Source organism: Bos mutus, chromosome 8, assembly GCF_027580195.1.
Source record: "Bos mutus isolate GX-2022 chromosome 8, NWIPB_WYAK_1.1, whole genome shotgun sequence".
Classification (NCBI taxonomy): domain Eukaryota; kingdom Metazoa; phylum Chordata; class Mammalia; order Artiodactyla; family Bovidae; genus Bos; species Bos mutus.
The window spans coordinates 34,494,865-34,518,244 of NC_091624.1; the positions used below are offsets into that span (position 1 = coordinate 34,494,865).

Genomic DNA, 23,380 nt, shown 5'->3' on the forward strand with positions numbered 1-23,380 from the left:
TGATATATGGTTAAACTAATACAATATTGTAAAGTTAAAAAATAAAATTAAATAAAAAAAATAAAATAATTTAAAAAAAAATCCAAGTTCAAACCTTGGCTCTGCTCTGGACCTCTCTGAACTCTGGTTTTCTCTTCTGTAGGGTAAGGAAAGGGTAACAAAGTCATTTCCTTCACAGGCTGCCTGGGAGGACTAGGTGAGGTAGTCTAAGCTGAAATACCTCCCTAGCTCCCCGGTACAAACTGATATTTGGGAGATTCAAACTTGAAACTTCAACCAATTTGCATTCAATTCGCTCATGCTAAGTAAGATCTGAGAAGGCCAAAAGATGCATGGATAAGGCATGAGGCCAGTCCAAGGCATGAAAGTACCTCTGAGACTGCCTTGGTTCCCTCCTGAAATCCAATGAAGCCTGTGGCACTTTCTCAGAGATCCAGTCTCTTTATGCAGTCTGCTTTGAGTTGCTGAGTTAATTCATTTCTAAGGCCTTATTCCATCTTTAACCATGAATTGGAGGAGGCAACTGAGATTTTCAGGTCATTATCAAAAAGCATGAACACATTCTGCAAGTAAACATTCTTCTCAAGTTTCAGGTATGTAGTATTGACTCAAGAATGTTAGATTGTGTGTATGTGTGTTAGAGAGAGAGTGAAAGAGAGAGATGAAGGGATGTCAGACAGCAGGGTAGAGTGCGAAGGAAGACAGGGTTTTCTTGTGTTGGGGGCATCAAACTGAAAGACTTAACAAACATGTCATATTTCCATTCCCCAGAGCAAAATCCTACAAGAAGAAACTCCACTGTCAGTGCAAAACTATGCTTAAAAACTGTGCTTCAGTACTATTTCTCAATTTAAGAAAGCAGATCTCACTATTCATGGGACAAACGTATTTAACAAATCTGGCTTCATCCTATGTATGTGCCCATCCATTTTTACATGTCAAGTTCTTTTGCTAAATTATGATCCAATTCTATTTTAAGAGATTCAGAAAATATGGCGGTAACGAGTTGGGCAAAATCATCTTCTGAATTTGGCACTCGAAGGACAGAATTTTTCTAAGGGTGGAACCACAGCCAGACAGCAATCAGAAGCTGGAAAAATCCTGCTATCAACCCTATTTATAAATTTCATCTCTGTTTTAGCACTGTGGCTGATTGTCATTTTACTCAATTAAGGGTGGCTTGGCTAGTTCCCCAAGTCCCTTGGCAATGGACACAGGGTGGCAGCTTCCCTCACTGACAGTCCCTTCCACTTAAGTTTCATTTTGACAGGAGTATTTGCCCCATCATTGAACACTGCTATTTTCTTACTCCCAGCATCTGCTTTGTAGCTTCATTTCATCTTATTCCTGGTGAATTTCCTGACACTCTAAAGACGCCATTCTTTCTGAAGACATTCTCAAGGGAGAAGACTTATCTAGAGCTTCAGTGAGTTACTGCCTGGTGTTCACATTGATCCAGAGTTGGAAGAGTGGATTAAAATGAAATAAACTCAAGTACAGAACTGAAGTGAAGGTAAAATAGGAGAAAAAAACAAAGGAAGATTAACATTTATCTGAAATGCTTCCACAGAATATTAAGGCTAATGGGAAGCTAGTAGGAGAAGCCAGAGGACTTATTTGAAACTATTGGTGTGGCTGGATGCTGTGGGACATGACAAATGATTGTGCATTCAAAGTATATGTGGTTTAGGAGTTGTTTTTCAGTTGCCAAGTTGTGTCCAACTCTTCACAACCTCATGGACTGTAGCATACCAGGCTTCCTGTACCTCACCATCTCCAGAGTTTGCCCAAGTTTATGTCCTTGAATCAGTGATGCCATCCACCTATCTCATCCTCTGTCACCCTCTTCTCCTTCTGCCTTCAATCTTTCCCAGCATCAGGGTTTTTTTCCAGTGACACAAGGTAAAATCAAGACTATCCTTTTTAACATGCTGACCTTATATCCTTCTCTTATACATTTTCTTTAATTTTATTTTTAAACTTTACAATATTGTACTGGTTTTGCCAAATATCGAAATGAATCCACCACAGGTATACATGTGTTCCCCATCCTGAACCCTCCTCCCTCCTCCCTCCCCATACCATCCCTCTGGGTCGTCCCAGTGCACCAGCCCCAAGCATCCAGTATCGTGCATTGGACCTGGACTGGCGACTCGTTTCATACATGATATTATACATGTTTCAATGCCATTCTCCCAAATCTTCCCACCCTCTCCCTCTCCCACAGAGTCCATAAGACTGTTCTATACATCAGTGTCTCTTTTGCTTTCTTGTATACAGAGTTATTGTTACCATCTTTCTAAATTCCATATATATGCATTAGTATACTGTATTGGTGTTTTTCTTTCTGGCTTACTTCACTCTGTATAGTAGGCTCCAGTTTCATCCACCTCATTAGAACTGATTCAAATGTATTCTTTTTAATGGTTGAGTAATACTCCATTGTGTATATGTACCACAGCTTTCTTATCCATTCATCTGCTGATGGACATCTAGGTTGCTTCCATGTCCTGGCTATTATAAACAGTGCCAAGATGAACATTGGGGTACACGTGTCTCTTTCCCTTTTGGTTTCCTCAGTGTGTATGCCCAGTAGTGGGATTGCTGGATCATAAGGCAATTCTATTTCCAGTTTTTTAAGGAATCTCCACACTGTTCTCCATAGTGGCTGTACTAGTTTGCATTCCCACCAACAGTGTAAGAGGGTTCCCTTTTCTCCACACCCTCTCCAGCATCTATTGCTTGTAGACTTTTGGATCGCAGCCATTCTGACTGGAGTGAAATGGTACCTCATAGTGGTTTTGATTTCTCTGATAATGAGTGATGTTGAGCATCTTTTCATGGGTTTGTTAGCCATCTGTATGTCTTCTTTGGAGAAATGTCTGTTTAGTTCTTTGGCCCACTTTTTGATTGGGTCATTTATTTTTCTGGAATTGAGCTATAGGAGTTGCTTGTATATTTTTGAGATTAGTTGTTTGTCAGTTGCTTCATTTGCTATTATTTTCTCCCATTCGAAGGCTGCCAAGTATTTTTTAACTCTTATACATTTTAGAGAGCAGAGAAACAGAGTTAAGGTGAAAGATAAAAAAAGAGACTATTATGGCAAAACCTTATTATCCTCTATGCATACCACTGTGCTTAAAGCATAAAAGACAATGAGTAAACTCTCCTACGAGGCAACAAATATCTGTGAGAATTGTGGCCAACATGCCTAAGTGTTTCTGGGTCAAGATCTGTTTCTAACTGAGACTGTTTACTCTTCTGATATCTTCCAGATCTGCACTGTTCAAAATGGTAGCCAACAGCTACATGTGGTCAGTGATAATTTGAACTATAGCTGGTCCAAACTGAGATGTGCTGCTGCAAGTGTAAAATACAGATTTCAGATTTTGAAAACTTGGTATGCATAAAATATCTCATTAATATTTTTAGATTAACAGTATGTTGAAATGAAAATATTTTAGGTAGATTGAGTTAAGTAAAATACATTAATAAAATTAGTTTCATCTGCATGTTTACACTTTTTAATGTGCAGACAAGGAAATTTTAAAAGACAAACGGTTCGTGGTTTGCTTTGTGACTCACATTGTACTTCTACTGGACAGATCCATTCTATAAAATCCACCTTAGTAGGCTATTAACGAGCCAATCTGCTTTGGGGGAAAATAATGCTAAACTGATAATAAGCCATCAGGGGCTTCCCTGGTGGCTCAGAGGGTAAAGCGTCTGCCTGCAATGCAGGAGACCTGGGTTTGATCCCTGGGTCAGGAGGATCCCCTGGAGAAGGAAATGGCAACCCACTCCAGTACTCTTGCCTGGAAAATCCCACGGACAGAGAAGCCTGGTAGACTACAGTCCATGGGATCGCAAAGAGCTGGACACGACTGAGCAACGACTTCACTTTGACTTCACTTTCAATGCTAAACTGAAATAGCGTTAAGACAGACACCCTCCTCATAAGGTTCCTTACAGGCAATGATTACTCAAGTATTTGGAAAGAGATGGTGAAGGACAGGGAAGCCTGGCATGCTGCAATCCACGGGTCACAAAGAGTTGGACACAACTGAGCAAGTAAGCAACAACAATAGCCACAAGACTATGATTCTTCTAACTTATAGGGTCATCTCTGAAGAAAAGCAGATGAAGCTTCTAACCAATTCTTACAAAAGTGAAATTTTGAGGAGTATATTTTAATAAATTCAGAGACAGAAAGAGCTTGATAGAAATAAAATGTTAGAAACTAAGAAGAGTGTAGTAACTACCCTCCTAACATTCCTAGAAATGTAAAAGCTAATTAGATGACAATAAAAACAATAATGCTCACACACACCCCCAGATAGTGCTCACTGTACTAGAAACCAACACTCTGTGTATATCAGCTCAATGATACGGGACTGGCCCTTGCAAGGATTTTAAATATATACCAAGTGGCAGTCTCAAATGCAAGATTCATAGCCAGGGTGTTGATTGCTGCTATGTTTATTTTCAAAACCATGGTCTCATGGTTCCAACTCTAACAATTCAAACATCTAATGGGAATCATGAGATTAATTTCTAATTCACATACTTTAAGTACTTAGAGAATTTGGGGAATAAGATTGATGGTTTGTGTGTGTATATTATATCAAGTTGCATATTACAAATGCTAATCTTTGAAAGACAGGAAACTAATTCACAGCAACTGTCATATTAGAGAAATATTGACTCAAAAGAATGAATCAGAAGTTGGCCTCCAATATGGACAATTGCAAGATACTTACAGGCTTTAAATACACCAGCATTCAATTGACTGAGATAATTCCACTGGATAGAAAAGAGCTGATGGATCACTGTAGACCCTGATTTGACTCTGATTTGGGCTGTCATGTTAAAGTCATTTAAAAAGCAGCCCATCTACCACAATGCATATTTTCCAGAGATGCAAAGGAGTAAAATGAATACCCCGGCTATGTTTGGTATCAGATGAGTCCTCAGTAGAGTGGAATGTACTGCTTGGTTTCAGCATTTCTGAAAAGATGTATGTAAATTGGAGAAAAGCCAAGAAAAAAAGGGTTAAGGAGACAAATTAACGAGACAAAAAACAGGTCTCCCATCAAAGGTTAAAAGTTGAAGTTACTGGGGAAGGGACATTGATGGAGCAACTTAATAACTGGGGCCCAAGTGACTCCAGTACAAGAGGGATTCTGACACGGGAAATGTTGCTGCCCATCTTACAGCACATATGAGTGTGCACACACACACATACACGAGCACATATATACACATGCACTCACCAGGAAAGAATGCACTCCCACTATAAGAAGATAGAGATCTATTTAGCAATGTCCAGACAATAAGATGATTAAGTCTTTTAGCAAGCCACTATTAAAAGTTTTACAATTTGTTACCAGAAACTTATAAAGATGGAATTGATAGTATTTTCTGCAACATTATATTCTGTTAAGGAATATAAACTATCTTTTAAGGGCAACACTGACAAATATTCTCTTAACTACATTAATCTTGTCATCAATTTCTATTTGTGGGAAAGGAAGTTCACATACTAAAGTAAATTAAGAAGAGGAGAGGGGCACAGGAAGAGGGAGGAATGGGTGAGAGACTTCACAAATAATCAAGATGTGAGAACAGAAGGATGACTCTTCTTAAAAATTAAAAAGAAGGAAGGAAAGAATAAAGACAAGAAGGAGAAAAGGAAGGAAGAGAAGAAGGGAGAAAGAAAATAGCCGTCTGGTTTAGAAATAAACTTGTGTGGAGAACTCTTGACACTCTTTTTTTTTTTTAATTTTATTTTATTTTTAAGCTTTACATAATTGTATTAGTTTTGCCAAATATCAAAATGAATCACACTCTTTCTTATCTAAAGATTGTTTCCCTGTTCCAGAACTGGTGGTTCCTGGAAAGCGGTTCTTTTCAAGCTCTTCCACTTACAAATATTTTAAGACAACTGGCTTTAGTTGCTTCTGGCCTATAAGTGGTCTCATCTGTGTCACGTGACCACACTGGATTCTGGGACTGCAGGCAGGTGCCTGGCAGGAACACTGAGTGGAATAACTGGACATATGGTATTTCCTTGTTGAGGAATCTGGAGGTGAGTTATAGATACCATGGGAGCAGCAGCTGGCAGGAGGCAGCAGCCTAAGCCAGGGAGCAGAGAGGGGTGAGACAGCTGTGTCTTGCCAGCAGGGAGGCCTGGAGGAGAGACCTAGTGCCTCCTGCAAGGATAACAAAGGGACTGCCCTAAGGGCCAATTCAGATCCTAGTGCGCTTCTAGATCCCAACTGCTCTACTCACAGTGAGGTCCTGCAAGTCCTATTTAAGTTGGTCATCTTTCAGTTTTTCCTGTCAGATCTCTTTTCTCTGTCTTCTCACTTAGAAGCTCTAACATTCTTACAGGGAACAAACGCCTCCCTACATTTGGTCAACATGTGTGAGGAGAGCTGACCTCATCTTCCATTTGCAGGGATAGGCATTTGACCCAGGCCTGTATAATCAGAACATTCTATTCCCTTGGCTGGAGGGCCTGGTGAAACAACTCAAGATAAACCAATAGGAGTTGGCCCTTCGACTTGTGCATAATTGTTGGGAAAGAGGAGTTCTCTTTTGGGTTGCTAGGATGCTGCTGCTGCTGCTGCTAAGTCGCTTCAGTCGTGTCCGACTCTGTGCGACCCCATAGACGGCAGCCCACCAGGCTCCCCCGTCCCTGGGATTCTCCAGGCAAGAACACTGGAGTGGGTTGCCATTTCCTTCTCCAATGCATGAAAGTGAAAAGTTAAAGTGAAGTCACTCAGTTGTGTCCAACTCTTAGTGATCCCATGGACTGCAGCCTACCAGGCTCCTCCGTCCATGGGATTTTCCAGGCAAATACTGGAGTACTGGAGTGGGGTGCCATTACCTTCTCCAGGGTTGCTAGGATGGCTGCATGTAAACCCAGAGAAGTTGTTGCTGAATCTTTACCATAGTGTGGGGAGAACCTGTCCAAGAATGCATTCAGCATGGAAGAAAGCAAAGCCGAGAGACGGAAAGAGAGAAAGAGAGAGAGAGAGGGAATTGCTGATGCCGGGGAGCTAGCTATGCCTGAAGCTAGAGCACCAACAGCAAGGTTTTCCAGTAGTTTGGGCAAACAAATTCCCTTTCTGCTTAAACCAGCTTGAGTTGGGTTTCCAGTGAACATTATACTGCTCTTATTATCAAAGCTGATTGAGATGTTTTGCTTGCACCCCCTCATGAGGCCAAAGCACTCACTCTGGAATTTTCTTTATTTCCACCTATTTCCTTGAATTGCTTTTCTACTTGGGAAAACAAGAATATCTCTCTTATCATCATACACAATTGAGCAAAACTACCCACTCCTTTGTATTACCTCATACATCATGTTGAATTTCCTCAATTTGGTTTATAGGGCATGTGTAGGATTCAGTACACTAAAATATGATGCATTGAGCCTTGGGCTGATGTGGAGGTCAGAGTTTTAGTCCTTGGTCTGACATTGAGTGATCTCGTTCAAGCTATGTGACTTTGGAAGGATTATTTATCTTCTCTGGGCCCCTCTTCTGCTTCCTCATTGGCAAAAAAAGTATGAGTTAAACTAAAGAATTTTAATAATAGCTCTATATTTCTGCATAGTGATTCAGTTATTTCTAAAATGATTTCTCATTAGATTACATCATATATATATATATATATATACACACACACACACATATACTATACACACATATAAATAGCTGATCAAATCATTTCCTTACTTGGAAGTGCCAACTGCCAACTCTTTACTTTTTCAAAAGGCTCTTTTTCAATAGGCCATCCATCCATCCAACAAGCATTTGTTGCCTGCCACTACATACTAGGCAATGTGCTGAAAGGCATGATCCCTACCCTCAAGAATATGCCACTCTACTGGAGAAGATAGACAAATGTTGTTGATTAAATATACCCACAAATACATGTACTGATTAACAGCCTTAACAAATGCTCTCAAGGACAAGTACAGATGCCTTAATAACATGGAACTGGGAGGTCTGACCTAGACCAGGGAGTAGCAAGGGGAAGTTTCCTTGAAGGGGTAACTTGAGATGAGAGCTGATGGGTGAAGGGAGCTGTATGGCTCTTATGTTGGGCTGGGCCCCCCAGGCACGGACATGGCCATGGTGTGTTAGATGCTACGTGAGCTGGCTTGTGGCAACGTGCCACCGAGTGTATCAGTCAACTTTGCCAAAACCCTTGCATCATTTCCTCTGTTGTTGATAAGCAAATATTTAGCAATATGAAAAGAAAAAGCCCTTCATTAGATACTAAAGAAAGTGCCTGCAGAGCTCAGACATCACTATTTCGCGCCTTGCCAAGTCTTCTTGTACAGCATCTATGACTCGTTTTAACTCATGCCTCAAGGAAGTCACTCAGCTTCTCTGGATTTGTCATCTATAAAACACGAGACATGGGTTATAGATATGATTCCTAAGGCCTCTCTTGTGTTCAGCACTTTATGTTTTTAGGAATACACCTGAGTTAGTGGAGAGGGGGAAGAGAGACCATGAATCCTACAAAGCCCACTTGTGGCTATATTTAAAAAAATGAAAATTAGTGTGCATTCACAGCACAAGGAAATGTTGTAGGAATTGTAGCTATTGAAAAGCAAATTGGATGGAGCCAAAAATAGTTAATGCATCCACAGCTAATGCAGAGAAACTGCAATGAAGTGTTTCCTTGGCAATTGAGTTACTTAAAGATAAAGGAATTATTTTGATCAAAGACTCGTTTCTATGCATCTCATTTTCTCTATGGGTTCTCCAGTTGTCTTTCAGTGGGAAGGCACAAATCCATTTCACTAAGAAACAAAGGTCATCCAAAAATATCAAGAAAAGGGCAATCCAACTGGATCCAAACAAGCAGATACTCTAATGGGGAAGGCTGGCTCAGGCCCTGAACCCTTGAGGGGTCTGCACAAGCCTAGGCTAACTCGCATCTTAAACTGACTTCTGCGGATTGCTCAAGCTCTTTAGTCATTTGGAACAAGCAGCGTCAAAATTTACAGGAACCTGACATCTGTCAGTCTGAATGCAAAACCTTGGATTTCAAATCAGTCAGCTCCTTCTAGAGAAGGAAAGAGGACAATAGCTGCTATTTCTTAGCATGCATAATCAATGCTGCAGGGGTTGCTAGGCAACGGGCAGAAAGACTGTCAAACATCCCTGGGAGCCTCCAACGGAAGAGAAGCAGCCCCGGCAGCCACTCCTCAGAGGTGACAGGCTATGGAGGCCCTGGAGGCCACGTTCAGTTCCTTTAAAAAAAAATTCCCTTACTGTGGTCAGGAAGGCACCATAGACATTTTCCTCTCAGACTTATCAGATAGTCTTTGAATATACTTACAATGGGCCCACATGCCTAAAAATGAGCCGGTAAGGCTGGCAAGAGGCAGCTCCATGTGTTATTCTGATCCCATTCATTCCAGAGCCCATGAAAAATCGGACTTGTTTCTTGCATAGCTGTAGCCTCTGGATCTCAGACAGTTAAAATGGGCCCCCGCCCTGCTGAAGCTTGAAATCATTCTGGCCAAGGTAAGCAAAGCCTCTGATTTCCACAAAAGGCCACATTTGAGGTCAGGGAGATGAGATTTCTTTGGTGTACGACCTTGAAGTTGAAATGACTTTTTAAGCTGTAGGTATTTTGTTCTCACTACTTGAGATAAAGGGACAAATTTTCTTTGTTTTCTTTTTCAGCAGTTTTGATTAAAGAGCAAACACTCATCGTGGGTTGTTAATCTGCAAACAATTATTTGGCAAAGCCAGGAGGTTCATGGGGACTGGGGCCTGGGTCTGGGTTGAACATGGGATGAGGGCTGTGATTGGGATTTAAAGAAAGGCTGTAGTCCATGGGGTCGCGAAGAGTCAGACATGACTGAGCGACTTCACTTTCACTCTTCACTTTCATGCATTGGAGAAGGAAATGGCAACCCACTCCAGTGTTCTTGCCTGGAGAATCCCAGGGATTGGGGAGCCTAGTGGGCTGCCGACTATGGGGTCACACAGAGTCGGACTCGACTGAAGCGACTTAGCAGCAGCAGCAGCACCAACAGTAGTGATGGGAAGCATGCTGTGGGCAGGACTACTGGCTGAACATTGCTGACACCGGCTAATCCTTCATCTTTACTAGATCGAGCTCTGAAATCCTGTTTAGCATGAGTTTGGAAGGAAAAGTGATGTCTGAGTTAAAGGTGCCCTGGATTTAGCTGTGTAGCACTGGCTCCTTAAGGACACTGCAAGAAGTACAGAGGAGCAAGCACAGAATTAGAAATAACAGGAACGTGAAAGGCGATACCCGCTGAGAAATTTTGAGTCTATTTCTATCCAGCTGAGGGCTTCCCACGTGGCACTAGTGGTAAAGAACCCACCTGCCAGTGCAGGAGACATAAGACATGTCGGTTCGATTCTTGGGTTGGGAAGATCCCCTGGAGGAGGGCATGGCAACCCACTCCAGTATTCTTCCCTAGAGAATGCCATGGACAGAGGAGCCTGGCAGGCTACAGTCCATGGGGTCGCAAAGAGTCGGACACGACTGAAGCAACTGAGCACACACTACCGAGCTGAGGCCTCTCAGCTATTCCTACACTATCCTCTAGGTTTCCCTCATCTCCTACGATTTTCTCACATTCAAAGCTTTCACCTTGTGACCTCATGAAGTGAACAGATTCCTGGATGGCCTCCAAACATCAGCGGGAAACATGGCCCAGACCTTGGCCCCAGGGTCCTCATTGTCCTTGTCTATGACACATGCGAGATTGGGGTTACATGTTCCCAGAATGTCTTCCAGCTCTATCCTTGTATCGGGCTCTGAATCTCCAAAAATAGAGGCACCTTTTGGTCCCATTTTTCCAAAGGGGGAAAAAAAGATAACAGCAGAAGAAAGCGAAGACTGCAGATATAACACTGCCAAATGTTCTGAACATTTTGTGCTTTAAAAAAAATAACAAACTTTTTGAGTCAATGAAAGAAAAGAGGAAGCCATCTCAGCAGCAGGAATTAAACATCCTCAGGGTCCCTGCAGGATCCTCCTTTCACTCCACTCACCCCGCTTGACCTTGATTCTCTCCCACATCTCCCTTCCCCTCTTCTCTCCTCTGTCTCACTACCCTCTCCACTTTCCTATCTTACTGAGATGATGCTTATTTCATAGATATTACATTTCTCATCCCTAGAAAGGCCTGTCCTTTATTCACCCCAAAGTAGAGCTTTTTAGGAGCCTTTCCTAAGAGTTTAAGTGTATCTGAACCGCTCGGCTTAGTCACTTTTGATGGCAAGGAAAGCAGATGCATGGTGTTTCATTAGGATGAACTGTAACAGAAACTGTGTTTAGTCTGAAGGTTGGGAAAGTTCAAGAATCATTTTATTTCTCTCCTCGGTTACCCATTACGCATAAAGTATTTTAAGGCTAAATACAACAGTAATGGAATATATATCTTTTAAAAACTGAAAAGTTCCTCAGTACCATTTTTCTATATTCCCTTATATATGTGTCAATATACAATATTTGTTTTTGTCTTTCAGACTTATTTCACTCTGTATAATAGGATGAACTGAGGTTCTTCCACCTCAGTTCAATTTGCAGGGCAGGTATAGAGAAGAAGACATAGAAAACAGACTTGTGGACACAATGAGGGAAGGAGAGGGTGAGACAACTTCAGAGAGTAGCGCTGAAACATACACAGTACCGTGTGTAAAATGGCATTTATTTCCTCATTATAGCCAGGACAATGTTCAACTAGTGGTAAGTTGCTGTATAACAGGCGGCTCAGCTCAGAGCACTGTGGCAACCTAGAGGGCTGGGGTGGGGTGGGTCTGGGGGAAAGGTTCAAGAGGGAGGGGACATAGGTATGCTTATGGCTGATTCACGAAGTTGTACAGCAGAAACCAACACAACTCTGTAAAGCAATTATCTTCCAATTAAAAATGAATAAAAGTTAAAACATTAAAAGACCAGAAAGATAAATAAATAAATAAAACACATCCATCAACTCACAAAGAAAGTTGTCCTGGTGATAATGAGGAAATAAATGCCATTTGTATAAATACTTTGCGTTTGGCCAAACGAACAAAGAAAAAACAAAACTCAATCATCTTACGTTGGGTCAAGAAGTTACATTTTATTACACTAGCCACGTACTTATTCATTTGGCCCTTAACTCATTTTATAAACATATGCCTCTCTTAAGTGTTTTACATAAGTTGTACCTTGGTGATTTTTTTAAAACATTTTGACAGTGCATATGTAAAAGATACGCTGAAGTTTTTTGTGCTATTTGTGTTGATCCTTGTGATTTAGAGGGCCCAGTGGAAATTTTAGCCCTTTCAATAATGTTTATTTATTTTTATTTTTTTTAATATAAATTTATTTATTTTAATTGGAGGCTAATTACTTTACAATTTTATTGAAGATGCTGCTGCTGCTAAGTTGCTTCAGTTGTGTCCTACCCTGTGCGACCCCATAGACGGCCGCCCACCAGGCTCCTCTGTCCCTGGGATTCTCCAGGCAAGAACACTGGAGTGGGTTGCCATTTCCTTCTCCAATGCATGAAAGTGGAAAGTGAAAGGGAAGTCACTCAGTCGTGTCTGACTCTTCGAGACCCCATGGACTGCAGCCACCAGGCTCCTCCGTCCATGGGATTTTCCAGGCAAGAGTACTGGAATGGGTTGCCATTTCCTTCTCCATATTGAAGATGAGGTCTCCTTTAAAAGAATTATTGTAATTTAACATATATGCATTCATTATTTTATTTTTATTTTCCATTCCATGTAGCATGTGTGATCTTAGTTCCCTGACCAGGGATCGAACCTGCATCGTCTGCAGTGAAAGCATGGAGCTTTACAACAAATGGACTGCCAGGGAATTCCTCAGGTCTCCTTTTTAGAGTTTATGGAGAAATGGTTATGACAAAAGACTTTCAGACTTCTGTATTTCAATAAAATCTCGTGTCTCCTAGGGCGGTAAGATCCATCCCCCAGAGATGTTCCCCTTCCAGATGCCATGTCTGGGGCCTTGGAGATATTTGGAAGGGACAAAGTAAGTATAACAAAACATCTCAGCGGAAATGAGGCTGAGAGAGGGAAGTGAAGGCCACAGTGTCCTTTCCAGGTCTTCTGAACATGAGACAAGCTCCAGCTGAACTTGGACATGCTCCGGGCAATCTGAGGAGAAAGCGAAGTCTCCAGGTTTAGTGGGTTGGATTGTGTTTGACCCCACTGACTTCTGTCCAGAGTTCAGTTAACACTGACTGGGAGAGTAGCTCAGAGATATCCACAGCCTGTAGGCTGGAAAGATGTTCCTGAGCAGAACCCATTGTCCCTGTGCCCCAAACATCCTTTCCACTTTCCATCACTTAAAGGAATTTGGACACATCTACCATGGCAGATATACTTTGCTCCTGAAATGGTCACTGCGATGAAATAAAATAAAGCAACACTTCCACATGTGAGTAGTGACCATGGGTAATGAGACATTCTGGAGTGTTCGCTTACCTTCACGGCCACCAAGATCTTGTCCTGCTCAGGACAGAGGTTATAGCATTCAGCAAGGAAAACTTTTCCAAAGGCTCCTTCACCTAGCTCCCTTTTCAAGACAATGTTGTGTCGCTTGATGTGCTGAACAACTGTAAGACAAAGACAGAATGGAAATTGGAATCGAGGCAGCCAGAGCTGAAGGCAAAGGGCAGGAGTCGGCAGGCTGCATCCTGAGCTCACAGACCTAAAGTCTCTCCTCTACACATAGAAAACTGGAGGATAAACTCAGCATCCATCCTCAAGATCCACCCAGAAGGCTTCCAGGCAGTCGGTGGTTTAGGCTTGCTCTCCAGAATGGAATCACTGTTTTTGATAGAACCAAAGGAATCACTTAGCTGTTGGCTGCAAAACATCATTCATGAGCTTTATGGACCAAGAAAGGGGAGAATTGAGAAGGGGATGGATATGAATGGCAGGTCTCTCACAAGCCAGATGCTTTGCATATATTCATCAGTTATGTCTAGTGGGAAAGGCAGAGAGCTAGCTAGGAAGCCCTAAGCCTTTGTTAAGCCCCTTCAAAATATTGAGGGAGACAGGCTCAGAGGACACGAAGGGAAAATGCAAGATCTGTGCATTGCTGATGAAGGCTGTGTCCTCACCTCACTTTTTGCTTCCTCACGTGGTGAGCTCCATGGTTGAGTTCTGGTGACTCTTTCTGTTTAGACCAGAAATGTCTAGCCCATTGTGCTAAAAGCTGGTTTCCTTAGCTCCTTTCTAAGAGCGGGTTCTAGCCTTGGCTGTCCAAAGCCAAGAAGAGACATGTACAGAAGCATCAGGGGAAGGGGGACTATTCCTCTCATGCAGAGCTGAGCTAGCCCATGCCACTCATCCATCACCTTCCTGGAGGAGGCAGGAGGCAGTCCCAAGGCAGTTCTTTGGGAGCCCAGTGGGAGGCAAGTGAATGATTCTCAGGACAGAGCTGGTGGAGAAGCCCAAAAAAAGACTCTGCAGAGGATAGAGGACTCCACAGTGTGAGCTTGGGCCTCGTCACCCAGCACATTAAGCATTGGATCCCTGAGCCCAGGGCTTCCACTGTGTCACTGCCACCAGGCTTTTCTGAACTTCTCATCCCTGAGTGGCAGACTGACTAAAGAGACTGTGAGTCCCTCTAGAGCTTGGAATGTGCAGTCAACAATATTGGACTCTTAGAAGCATTCTTTCCTACATTTTATACATGGGGAAACTGAGTCTGCAGGAATTTCACTGATTCATAGTGTGGGAATGGAGGAATTGGGATGTGAACTCAGGTTTGTCTGAACCCAGAGTCTGTAACTTTTCTTCTGCACCAGAAAGTTCTTTTTCAGTTGTAAGTTATGCTAAGTGTGATGAGAGAAAGGGAAGTATGTAAATAAGAGAGTAAAAAGTGAAAATAACCTCCCGCTTCCTTTCCGCTTAGTTCAACAGCCAGTTCAAATTATCAAAAGTTCCAAAGAAAATACAAAGCTTATCTCTACAGTTTTAATAATGATAATAACATGAATACCCATGAAGTTACCATTCCATTAAGAAACAGAACATCACTAGAGCTTTTGAAGCACCACTGTGTTCTTTCTGGATTGTACCCATTTCCTACTCACGTCCCAGGGATAATCACCATCCGGAATTTTGTGTTAATCATTTCCCTTGTTGGTTTGCTGCCACTGACACCTCCCCAGTGAGAGATTGTTGCTTGTTTTGAAGCTAATAAATGGACTCATATTACATGCATCCTTCCCTGTCTTAGTCTATCTCTCAACATTGTTCTTGAGACTGAATTACACTGTGTGTAGTGGTAGTAGTAATTCTTTTGCTTTTACTTTGTAATATTCTGTGGAAGGACTGTAACACCATTTATTTGTCCATGCTAGGTTGATGGATATGATATATACAGTTTCTTCTTAGATACAACTTGATATAAAATGCAGGTGGTGATTAAGGTTTTGCTTTAATAGGATTTTCCCCCCTGATAATTCATGTGGTTTGGAGCTATAGCTGCTTCCTTGGGCCTCTGGGAACTCAGGGTGATAAAAATCAAAAGGTCTTTTATGAGCAACATTATTAATGAATCTAAGAATGTATATTAATTTCTCATGCTCCAGCAGCAATGCCTGAATTTAAGAGGGGAAAGATGTGTTCATTAGGAAGAGTGCCCATATAAAGAGATGAATGTAACTCTTGCAGAAAATTAGCTGCCCTATTTAAATCTAATATTTAACTCCATGGTTGTCATATGTTCATTGAGAATTAAATTGCCACTTGATTTACTTTACACTCTAACCAGATCAAGGCTAGTATTTAACTTTTTTTTCTTGCATTTGATTTACACTTTTCTTGCCTCCCTCCTCCTCTCTCTCCTTTCTTTTTCCTTCTTTCCTTCCTTTTCCTTTTTTTCCTTTCCTCCCTCTCTCCCTATCCCTACCCACCCCCCACCACCCTCTCTTTCATTCCAAGCAGTAAAAAATGTTGATGGGAAATAACTTTCTAAAGCTATGGATAAAGCCACAACTTCATCATCTTCCAAGCTAAAATTGATGAGACCAGTTTTACCACACTGACCTTGAAGGCAGTAGACACATCTTTAAGAAATGGGCTATTTTGCATTAATTTGCTTTGCTATGTTTGGGATATAGTAGATTACATGAATAGTGGCCTTTTGCCAATGTACTCCATCTAAATAGAAGGAATTCCTCTTTTCTAAGACTGGAAGCCACTGAGGGGCACAGGTAACAAGTTTTTGTTTGTATTTGCATTTCTGCCAGGGTTTCATAGTGCTCTGCACACAGCTGGTGCTATCCAAATATTTGTTGGAAAATGTGCCAAATGATAATAGAAGCAAGAGACAAATACTGTTCAGTTTTATTATTTCAGTTAACTGACAACAATCCTATTGAATGTGCAGGCAATAAAAAAGCTCAATTCTCCAAGATGTCAGGAGTAGGAAGAACAACTAGTCTGAAGCTATCACACACTTGAGCTAAGAATTTCTTCCCATTCTCCTCCAGGAGAGCATTGAAGCATATCCCAAACTGCCTCATTGCCTGTTTCCCTCAATCACCAAAGGAAATCCTCGGTACCCTCTCAGACCATCCCTCTTTATCCAGCCTCAAACTGCCAAATTGCTCATAATTGCCCCAAGCACAGCCAATGCTAACCCCTTCGTCTCCCTCACAAGTCCTTCCATCAGTTCTTCTGGATGAAATGCCCATCATCTAGTAGGTCCCTGTATCTAAAATCTCTCCTTAAACTTCTCTTTACCTCCTCAGCTCCAATAAAACCTTGGCTTTGCTGAGGATGGGCTTCTCTGATGGCTCAGCAGTAAAGAATATGCCTGTCAATGCAAGAGATGCAGGTCAGGAAGATTTGATCCCTGGGTCAGGAAGATACCCTAGAGAAGGAAATGACTGCCCACTCAGGCATTCTTGCCTTGGAAATCCCATGGACAGAGGAGACCAGCAGGCTACAGTTCCATGGGGTCGCAAAAGAGTCAGATACAAAACGACTTAGCAACTAAAACACCACCATCATAACGTGCCTGAGGACACCCATAACTTCTCCCTCCAGCCCTTTCAAATGAAAGCCATCCCCACCCTTCACTCCCAGGTACATCAAGGCCTTTGTGCATGATGTCTGACCATGACCCCCCCCACCCACCCACCCCACCATCTCCTGCTAGAGCCCCAACCAGTTGAAAGCATCTGTCTTAGGGAGCCATCAGCCTGTACCACGTTGAGGCCCTCACTATGACATCTTGGCTACCCCACTCACTCACTGAGCTCCTTGCTCACATTTTCCCTCTCTACCTCCTGATACCAGCATTCTAAGGGCCTGAGGCACAGACGGGTGAAGTATTAATAGTTTGCCCAAGTTGTACAAACACTCAGCTGCCATTTATCTGTCTTTCAGCAATGCAGCTAAGAGGAAAGGCATTGGGAAGTTTGGTTTGGCTGTTTGCATGGCATTTAGCTGACTTTTTCTTGGGAGTAAGACTTTCTTTTTTAAAATTGAACTGTACAAAAAAGATCTCCATGACCCAGATAATCACGATGGTGTGATCACTGACCTAGAGCCAGACATCCTGGAATATGAAGTCAAGTGGGCCTTAGAAAGCATCACTACAAACAAAGCTAGTGGAGGTGATGGGATTCCAGTTGAGTTATTCCAAATCCTGAAAGATGATGCTGTGAAAGTGCTGCACTCAATATGCCAGCAAATTTGGAAAACTCAGCAGTGGCCACAGGACTGGAAAACGTCAGTTTTCATTCCAATCCCAAAGAAAGGCAATGCCAAAGAATGCTCAAACTACCACACAATTGCACTCATCTCACACGCTAGTAAAGTAATGCTCAAAATTCTCCAAGCCAGGCTTCAGCAATATGTGAACCGTGAACTTCCTGATGTTCAAGCTGGTTTTAGAAAAGGCAGAGGAACCAGAGATCAAATTGCCAACATCCACTGGATCATCGAAAAAGCAAGAGAGTTCCAGAAAAACATCTATTTCTGCTTTATGGACTATGCCAAAGCCTTTGACTGGGTGGATCACAATAAACTGTGGAAAATTCTTCAAGAGATGGGAATACCAGACCACCTGACCTGCCTCTTGAGAAATCTGTATGCAGGTCAGGAAGCAACAGTTAGAACTGGACATGGAACAACATACTGGTTCCAAATAGGAAAAGGAGTATGTCAAGGCTGTATATTGTCACCCTGCTTATTTAACTTATATGCAGAGTACATCATGAGAAACGCTGGACTGGAAGAAACACAAGCTGGAATAACGATTGCCGGGAGAAATATCAATAACCTCAGATATGCAGATGACACCACCCTTATGGCAGAAAGTGAAGAGGAACTAAAAAGCCTCTTGATGAAAGTGAAAGTGGAGAGTGAAAAAGTTGGCTTAAAGCTCAACATTCAGAAAACAAAGATCATGGCATCCGGTCCCATCACTTCATGGGAAATAGATGGGGAAACAGTGGAAACAGTGTCAGACTTTATTTTTCTGGGCTCCAAAATCACTGCAGATGGTGACTGCAGCCATGAAATTAAAAGACGCTTACTGCTTGGAAGGAAAGTTATGACCAACCTAGATAGCATATTCAAAAGCAGAGACATTACTTTGCCAACAAAGGTTCGTCTAGTCAAGGCTATGGTTTTTCCTGTGGTCATGTATGGATGTGAGTTGGACTGTGAAGAAGGCTGAGCCGAAGAATTGATGCTTTTGAACTGTGGTGTTGGAGAAGACTCTTGAGAGTCCCTTGAACTGCAAGGAGATCCAACCAGTCCATTCTGAAGGAGATCAGTCTGAGTGTTCTTTGGAAGGAATGTTGCTAAATCTGAAACTCCAGTACTTTGGCCACCTCATTTGAAGAGTTGACTCATTGGAAAAGACTCTGATACTGGGAGGGATTGGGGGCAAGAGGAGAAGGGGACGACAGAGGATGAGATGGCTGGATGGCATCACTGACTCGATGGATATGAGGCTGAGTGAACTCCGGGAGCTGGTGATGGACAGGGAGGCCTGGCGTGCTGTGATTCATGGGGTCGCAAAGAGTCAGACACGACTGAGTGACTGATCTGATCTGATCTGATTATCATTATTTGGTGGGGGGCAAGCTGCACATATGCAGGATCTTAGTTCCCTGGCTGGGAATAGAAGTTGAAGTGTGGAGTCCTAATCACTGGACCACCAGGGAAGTCCCAAGACTTTCTTAATGAAAAAAGCAATGCACTGATTTCTATTCTAGACAATCTCACTGTGGACAGGCACTTTGAATAACACCTTAAAGGGTCCTAGGAACATTTGGGTTCATTTTATGTAAAGTATCCTTGGCCAAGTGAGTCTAAGTGAAAGTCTCTCAGTTGTGCCTGATTCTCTGCAACACCATGGACTGTAGCCCACCAGGCTCCTCTGTCCATGGAATTCTTTGGGCAAGAATACTGGAGTAGGTAACTGTTCCCTTCTCCAGGGGATCTTCCCAACCCAGGGGTTGAACCCAGATCTCCTGCACTGCAGGTGGATTCTTTACCATCTGAGCCACCACGGAAGCCCAAAGATTCCATGATAAATAAGCTATCGGGTAAGTATGTTAAAAATTTTTACATTCTTTATTTCTTAGGTCAGTCAAAGCTCTGCTTTTAACTTTGGAGACTCCAGTAAAACCACTTCAAACACAATATGAATAACTAACAAAAATAAATAAATGAAACGCCCAGACTCTACCATAAATAGCTTCTTAGATTTGAAGGGGAAAAATCAAGACAATAGTTGATTTCTTTAAATAATTTTTTTTTAATAAAAAGTATCTTTTTAAAATTCACCTTGCCAAAGATAAGAGTACCCAGAAGAGGTGTGTGTGGTATAGGGACCACCAAACTCCTGTGGTCTGCAGACTGATCTATGTATGTTCATATAGTCAAAGCAAAGGGTGTGATTAGATTATTGTGCAAATAAATCTACTCAATGGAATCAGGTGGCTCAGATGGTAAAGTGTCTGCCTGCAGTGCAGGAGACCTGGGTTCAATCTCTGGGTTGGGAAGATCCCCTGTAGAAGGAAACCCACTCCAGTACTCTTGCCTGGAAAATTCCATGGACTGGGGAGCCTTGTAGGCTACAGTCCAGCGGGTCACAAAGAGTCGGACAGGACTGAGCGACTTCATTCATGGAATCAGGGAGAAAGTGATGACCAGAAGTAATAATTGAGATGAGGGACTAAATATTGTGGATATCTTTATCATTAATGGAATTTTCCAGGGTGGAAATTCACTGCACTTGGGCATTTGTTTCCCAAGTACCAGAACTGAGTAGATTTCTAGTTTTGTATTAGCATCACATTACAGCCACTGAAAAATGCATTCTGTCACAAAGAAGTTCCAGTAGTTGGTGGAGATGCTTGTAGTTTCAGATGGTTTAAATAAAATTCCTAGTATCAATTTCTCCCAAAAGTAAATATCCTATATATACATGCAGGCTATAGTTCAACCCATTACTACTAAATCTAAAACTAACACAATAAATAAATAAATATCACTCCACCCATTTAAGGTTGAAGTAGGAAACATATCCTCCCATTTCCTCAGTAATAGAGTTTCACAGAGAACCTTGTCCCCCTGGAAATTTCCTACTCATCACATGGACCTTAAATTGAGACATTCATGGAATCTTTAATATATGCCAACTACTCTGCAGTTAAAAGGAAAGACATCTTATATTTGTTAGTAGGACTGTATAAATAATATACCCCAGAAAATAATGTTCTGTATTAGGAGGAATCTCTATGTCTCCCTACAAACCTAAATGTGCGGCCTGCCTCAGCAGTTCCAGTGCAGAGGACTAGATGCTGTGATGGAAACAGAAGTTAAAGATCACTGAGTCCGACTCCCTCATGTTCGACAGTTGGCCAGTGAGTCTCAGAGAGGTGAAGTGACTTTCCCAGGGCCACACAGCTAGAAAGTGGCCAAGCTAGAACTCAGAGCCCCTAACTCTCAGGAGAGTGACCTTGGACTCTGTAACACAAGCCCCTATTTGAGATTGCGTGCAGTGAGCATTCCCTGCCAATAAAGTGAAAACAGGTATATCATTCAGTTAATTATCTCTTCAACTAGAAATACTTGAAACGTTCATATTTATCATCTGAAATGGATCAAGCATCTCATAATGAAGAATATCATTACAAAATGGCCAATAAAAATAAAATATGAGCACATAAAGTAGGATGCCAAAGCTATGAAACATGCTTGAGCTTGATTTTAAATGCAAGTAACAAAAATTATTTACTAAATATCTTAATGTCTATATCATAAGGAGCATATTGAAACAGGTTAAATCATCTACCTTGAAAAAGTTAATTTATATGAAAGATGGGAACTATGGTTTTGAATTTCATCTATATTTTTATTATTAAGATATAAGTTTGGATAATATTGAAAATAAACGTGATTAAGACCAGAGATGTAAAAAACACCAGGACAAGACAAAGCCAAATATTCATAAATAACATTAATGATAAAATAAAACATGAAACAATACTGAGCCATTCTTAAGCAATTTTCAGCAAAAAATCCCAATGTGCATTACCATCGATTAATTTTCATATCCCTCTGAATGAGGTCAATAGTCACATTTATTTTACAGATGACACTACAATTAATTGACTAACTTGTGGTCATAGAGCAATCCACTTATCCTTTTCCAAGTGCAATTTCCAATGAAACAAGGAAATAGGAAGGAAAGGGAGAGACCCTAATATGTGCTGATTGCTATTAAGGGCCTGGAAATGTGCTGAGAGGTTTATGAGGGTTATCAATCTTCACAGCAATCTAGTAGGGTATGCTTATTTCCATTTTCAGATTAAAGTAACAAGGAGGGGATCACATGTGCTAAATAACTCGTCTGAACTGATGCTGAAGCTGAAACTCCAATACTTTGACCACCTGATGTGAAGAGCTGACCCATTTGAAAACCCTTAATGCTGGGAAAGATTGAAGGCAGGAGGAGAAGGGGACAACAGAGAATGAGATGGTTGGATGGCATCACTAACTCAGTGGACATGAGTTTGGGTAAACTCTCGGAGTTGGTGATGGATAGGGAGGCCTGGTGTGCTGTGGTCCGTGGGGTCGCAAAGAGTCTGACACAACTGAGCGACTGAACTGAACTGAACTGAATTGAACTGAATTTGTATTATACAACTGGTAACAGGCAGAGTTTAAATTCTTTCCACTACAATACTTTATCTTTCCTTGGCCTTCTTACAACATACAAAGTGAAAGTGAAAGTGAGCTTGAATTTGCCCACCTAGGGAATCATAGGTCTACATTTATCACTTTAGTTCAACAAACCTTTATTAAGCATATACTATAGCCTGGGCTTCACTGGTGGCTCAGATGGCAAAGAATTTGCCTGCAATGCAGGAGACAAAGGGTTGATCTTTGGGTCAGGAAGATCCCCTGGAGAAAGGAATGGCTACCCAGTCCAGTATTTTTAGGGCTTCCCAGGTGACACTAGTGGTAAAGAACCCACTGGAGACACAGGAGACATAAGAGATGTGGGTTCGATGTCTGGGTCAGGAAGATTCCCTGGAGGAGGGCATGGCTATCTACTCTAGTATTCTTGCCTGGAGAATCCCACAGACAGAGGAGCCTGGCAGGTTACAGTCCATGGGGTCACAAAAGAGTTGGACATGACTAAAGCGATTTCAAGTAATTTATGTGATCATGTAAGGGAAAAGAAAAACTTAAATAAGAACTCAAGTCAGAGAAAACAGAAAAGAAGGCTAAAACAAGATAAGTAGAAATGCAAATATGCAGATTCTAATGTTCCACATAGCTATTAAAATTGCCATAATTTGACTCTGAGTTTCCTGGCAGCAGAAGCCAAGAGGGAAACACAATAATTTATAAAATTTTGACTACTCATAAGTAAGAGCACAGAAATTTCTAAGTAAGATTTTTCATGGAATTTAGTTTTGAAAGGAATACATCAAATGGATTTTACATTGAAAATCAATGTCCTTAACAACATCTGTAGTGTAAATAGTGAGCATCCTAATAATACTTCTTATGGCAGAGCTCAATAAGGAAAAAACATATGACACAAAAACCACCCTCAGTCAAACACTGTGCAGGGAGTCCAGAGTGCTTATCATCATAATGGCATAAAAATCAATGCCTATGGGCTTACTCAGGAATGCTTTGGGGATGGGGTGAAAGAAGAGATGTAATTTTCCACACCCACTGCTGGGCCTAGAACATATTAGGCAATCAATACTATTTTATGAATAAATAATAACATGAACATGCAAAAATAGATGAGTGATTGAACAAGAGATGAGAATGGTAGAGAAGAGGGCACTTAA

General features: G+C 41.6%; 1 protein-coding gene across 4 annotated transcripts in view; it reads right to left on the reverse strand.

Annotated features, from left to right (window-relative positions):
• Positions 1–23,380, reverse strand: part of NTRK2 (neurotrophic receptor tyrosine kinase 2) — a 408,028-nt gene that overhangs the window by 93,014 nt on the left and 291,634 nt on the right. For all 4 annotated transcript variants that reach the window (XM_070375397.1, XM_070375394.1, XM_070375396.1 and 1 more), the window contains one exon: positions 13,509–13,639. In XM_070375397.1, the coding sequence (XP_070231498.1) occupies positions 13,509–13,639 (131 nt within the window). The remainder of the gene's footprint in view (positions 1–13,508; positions 13,640–23,380) is intronic.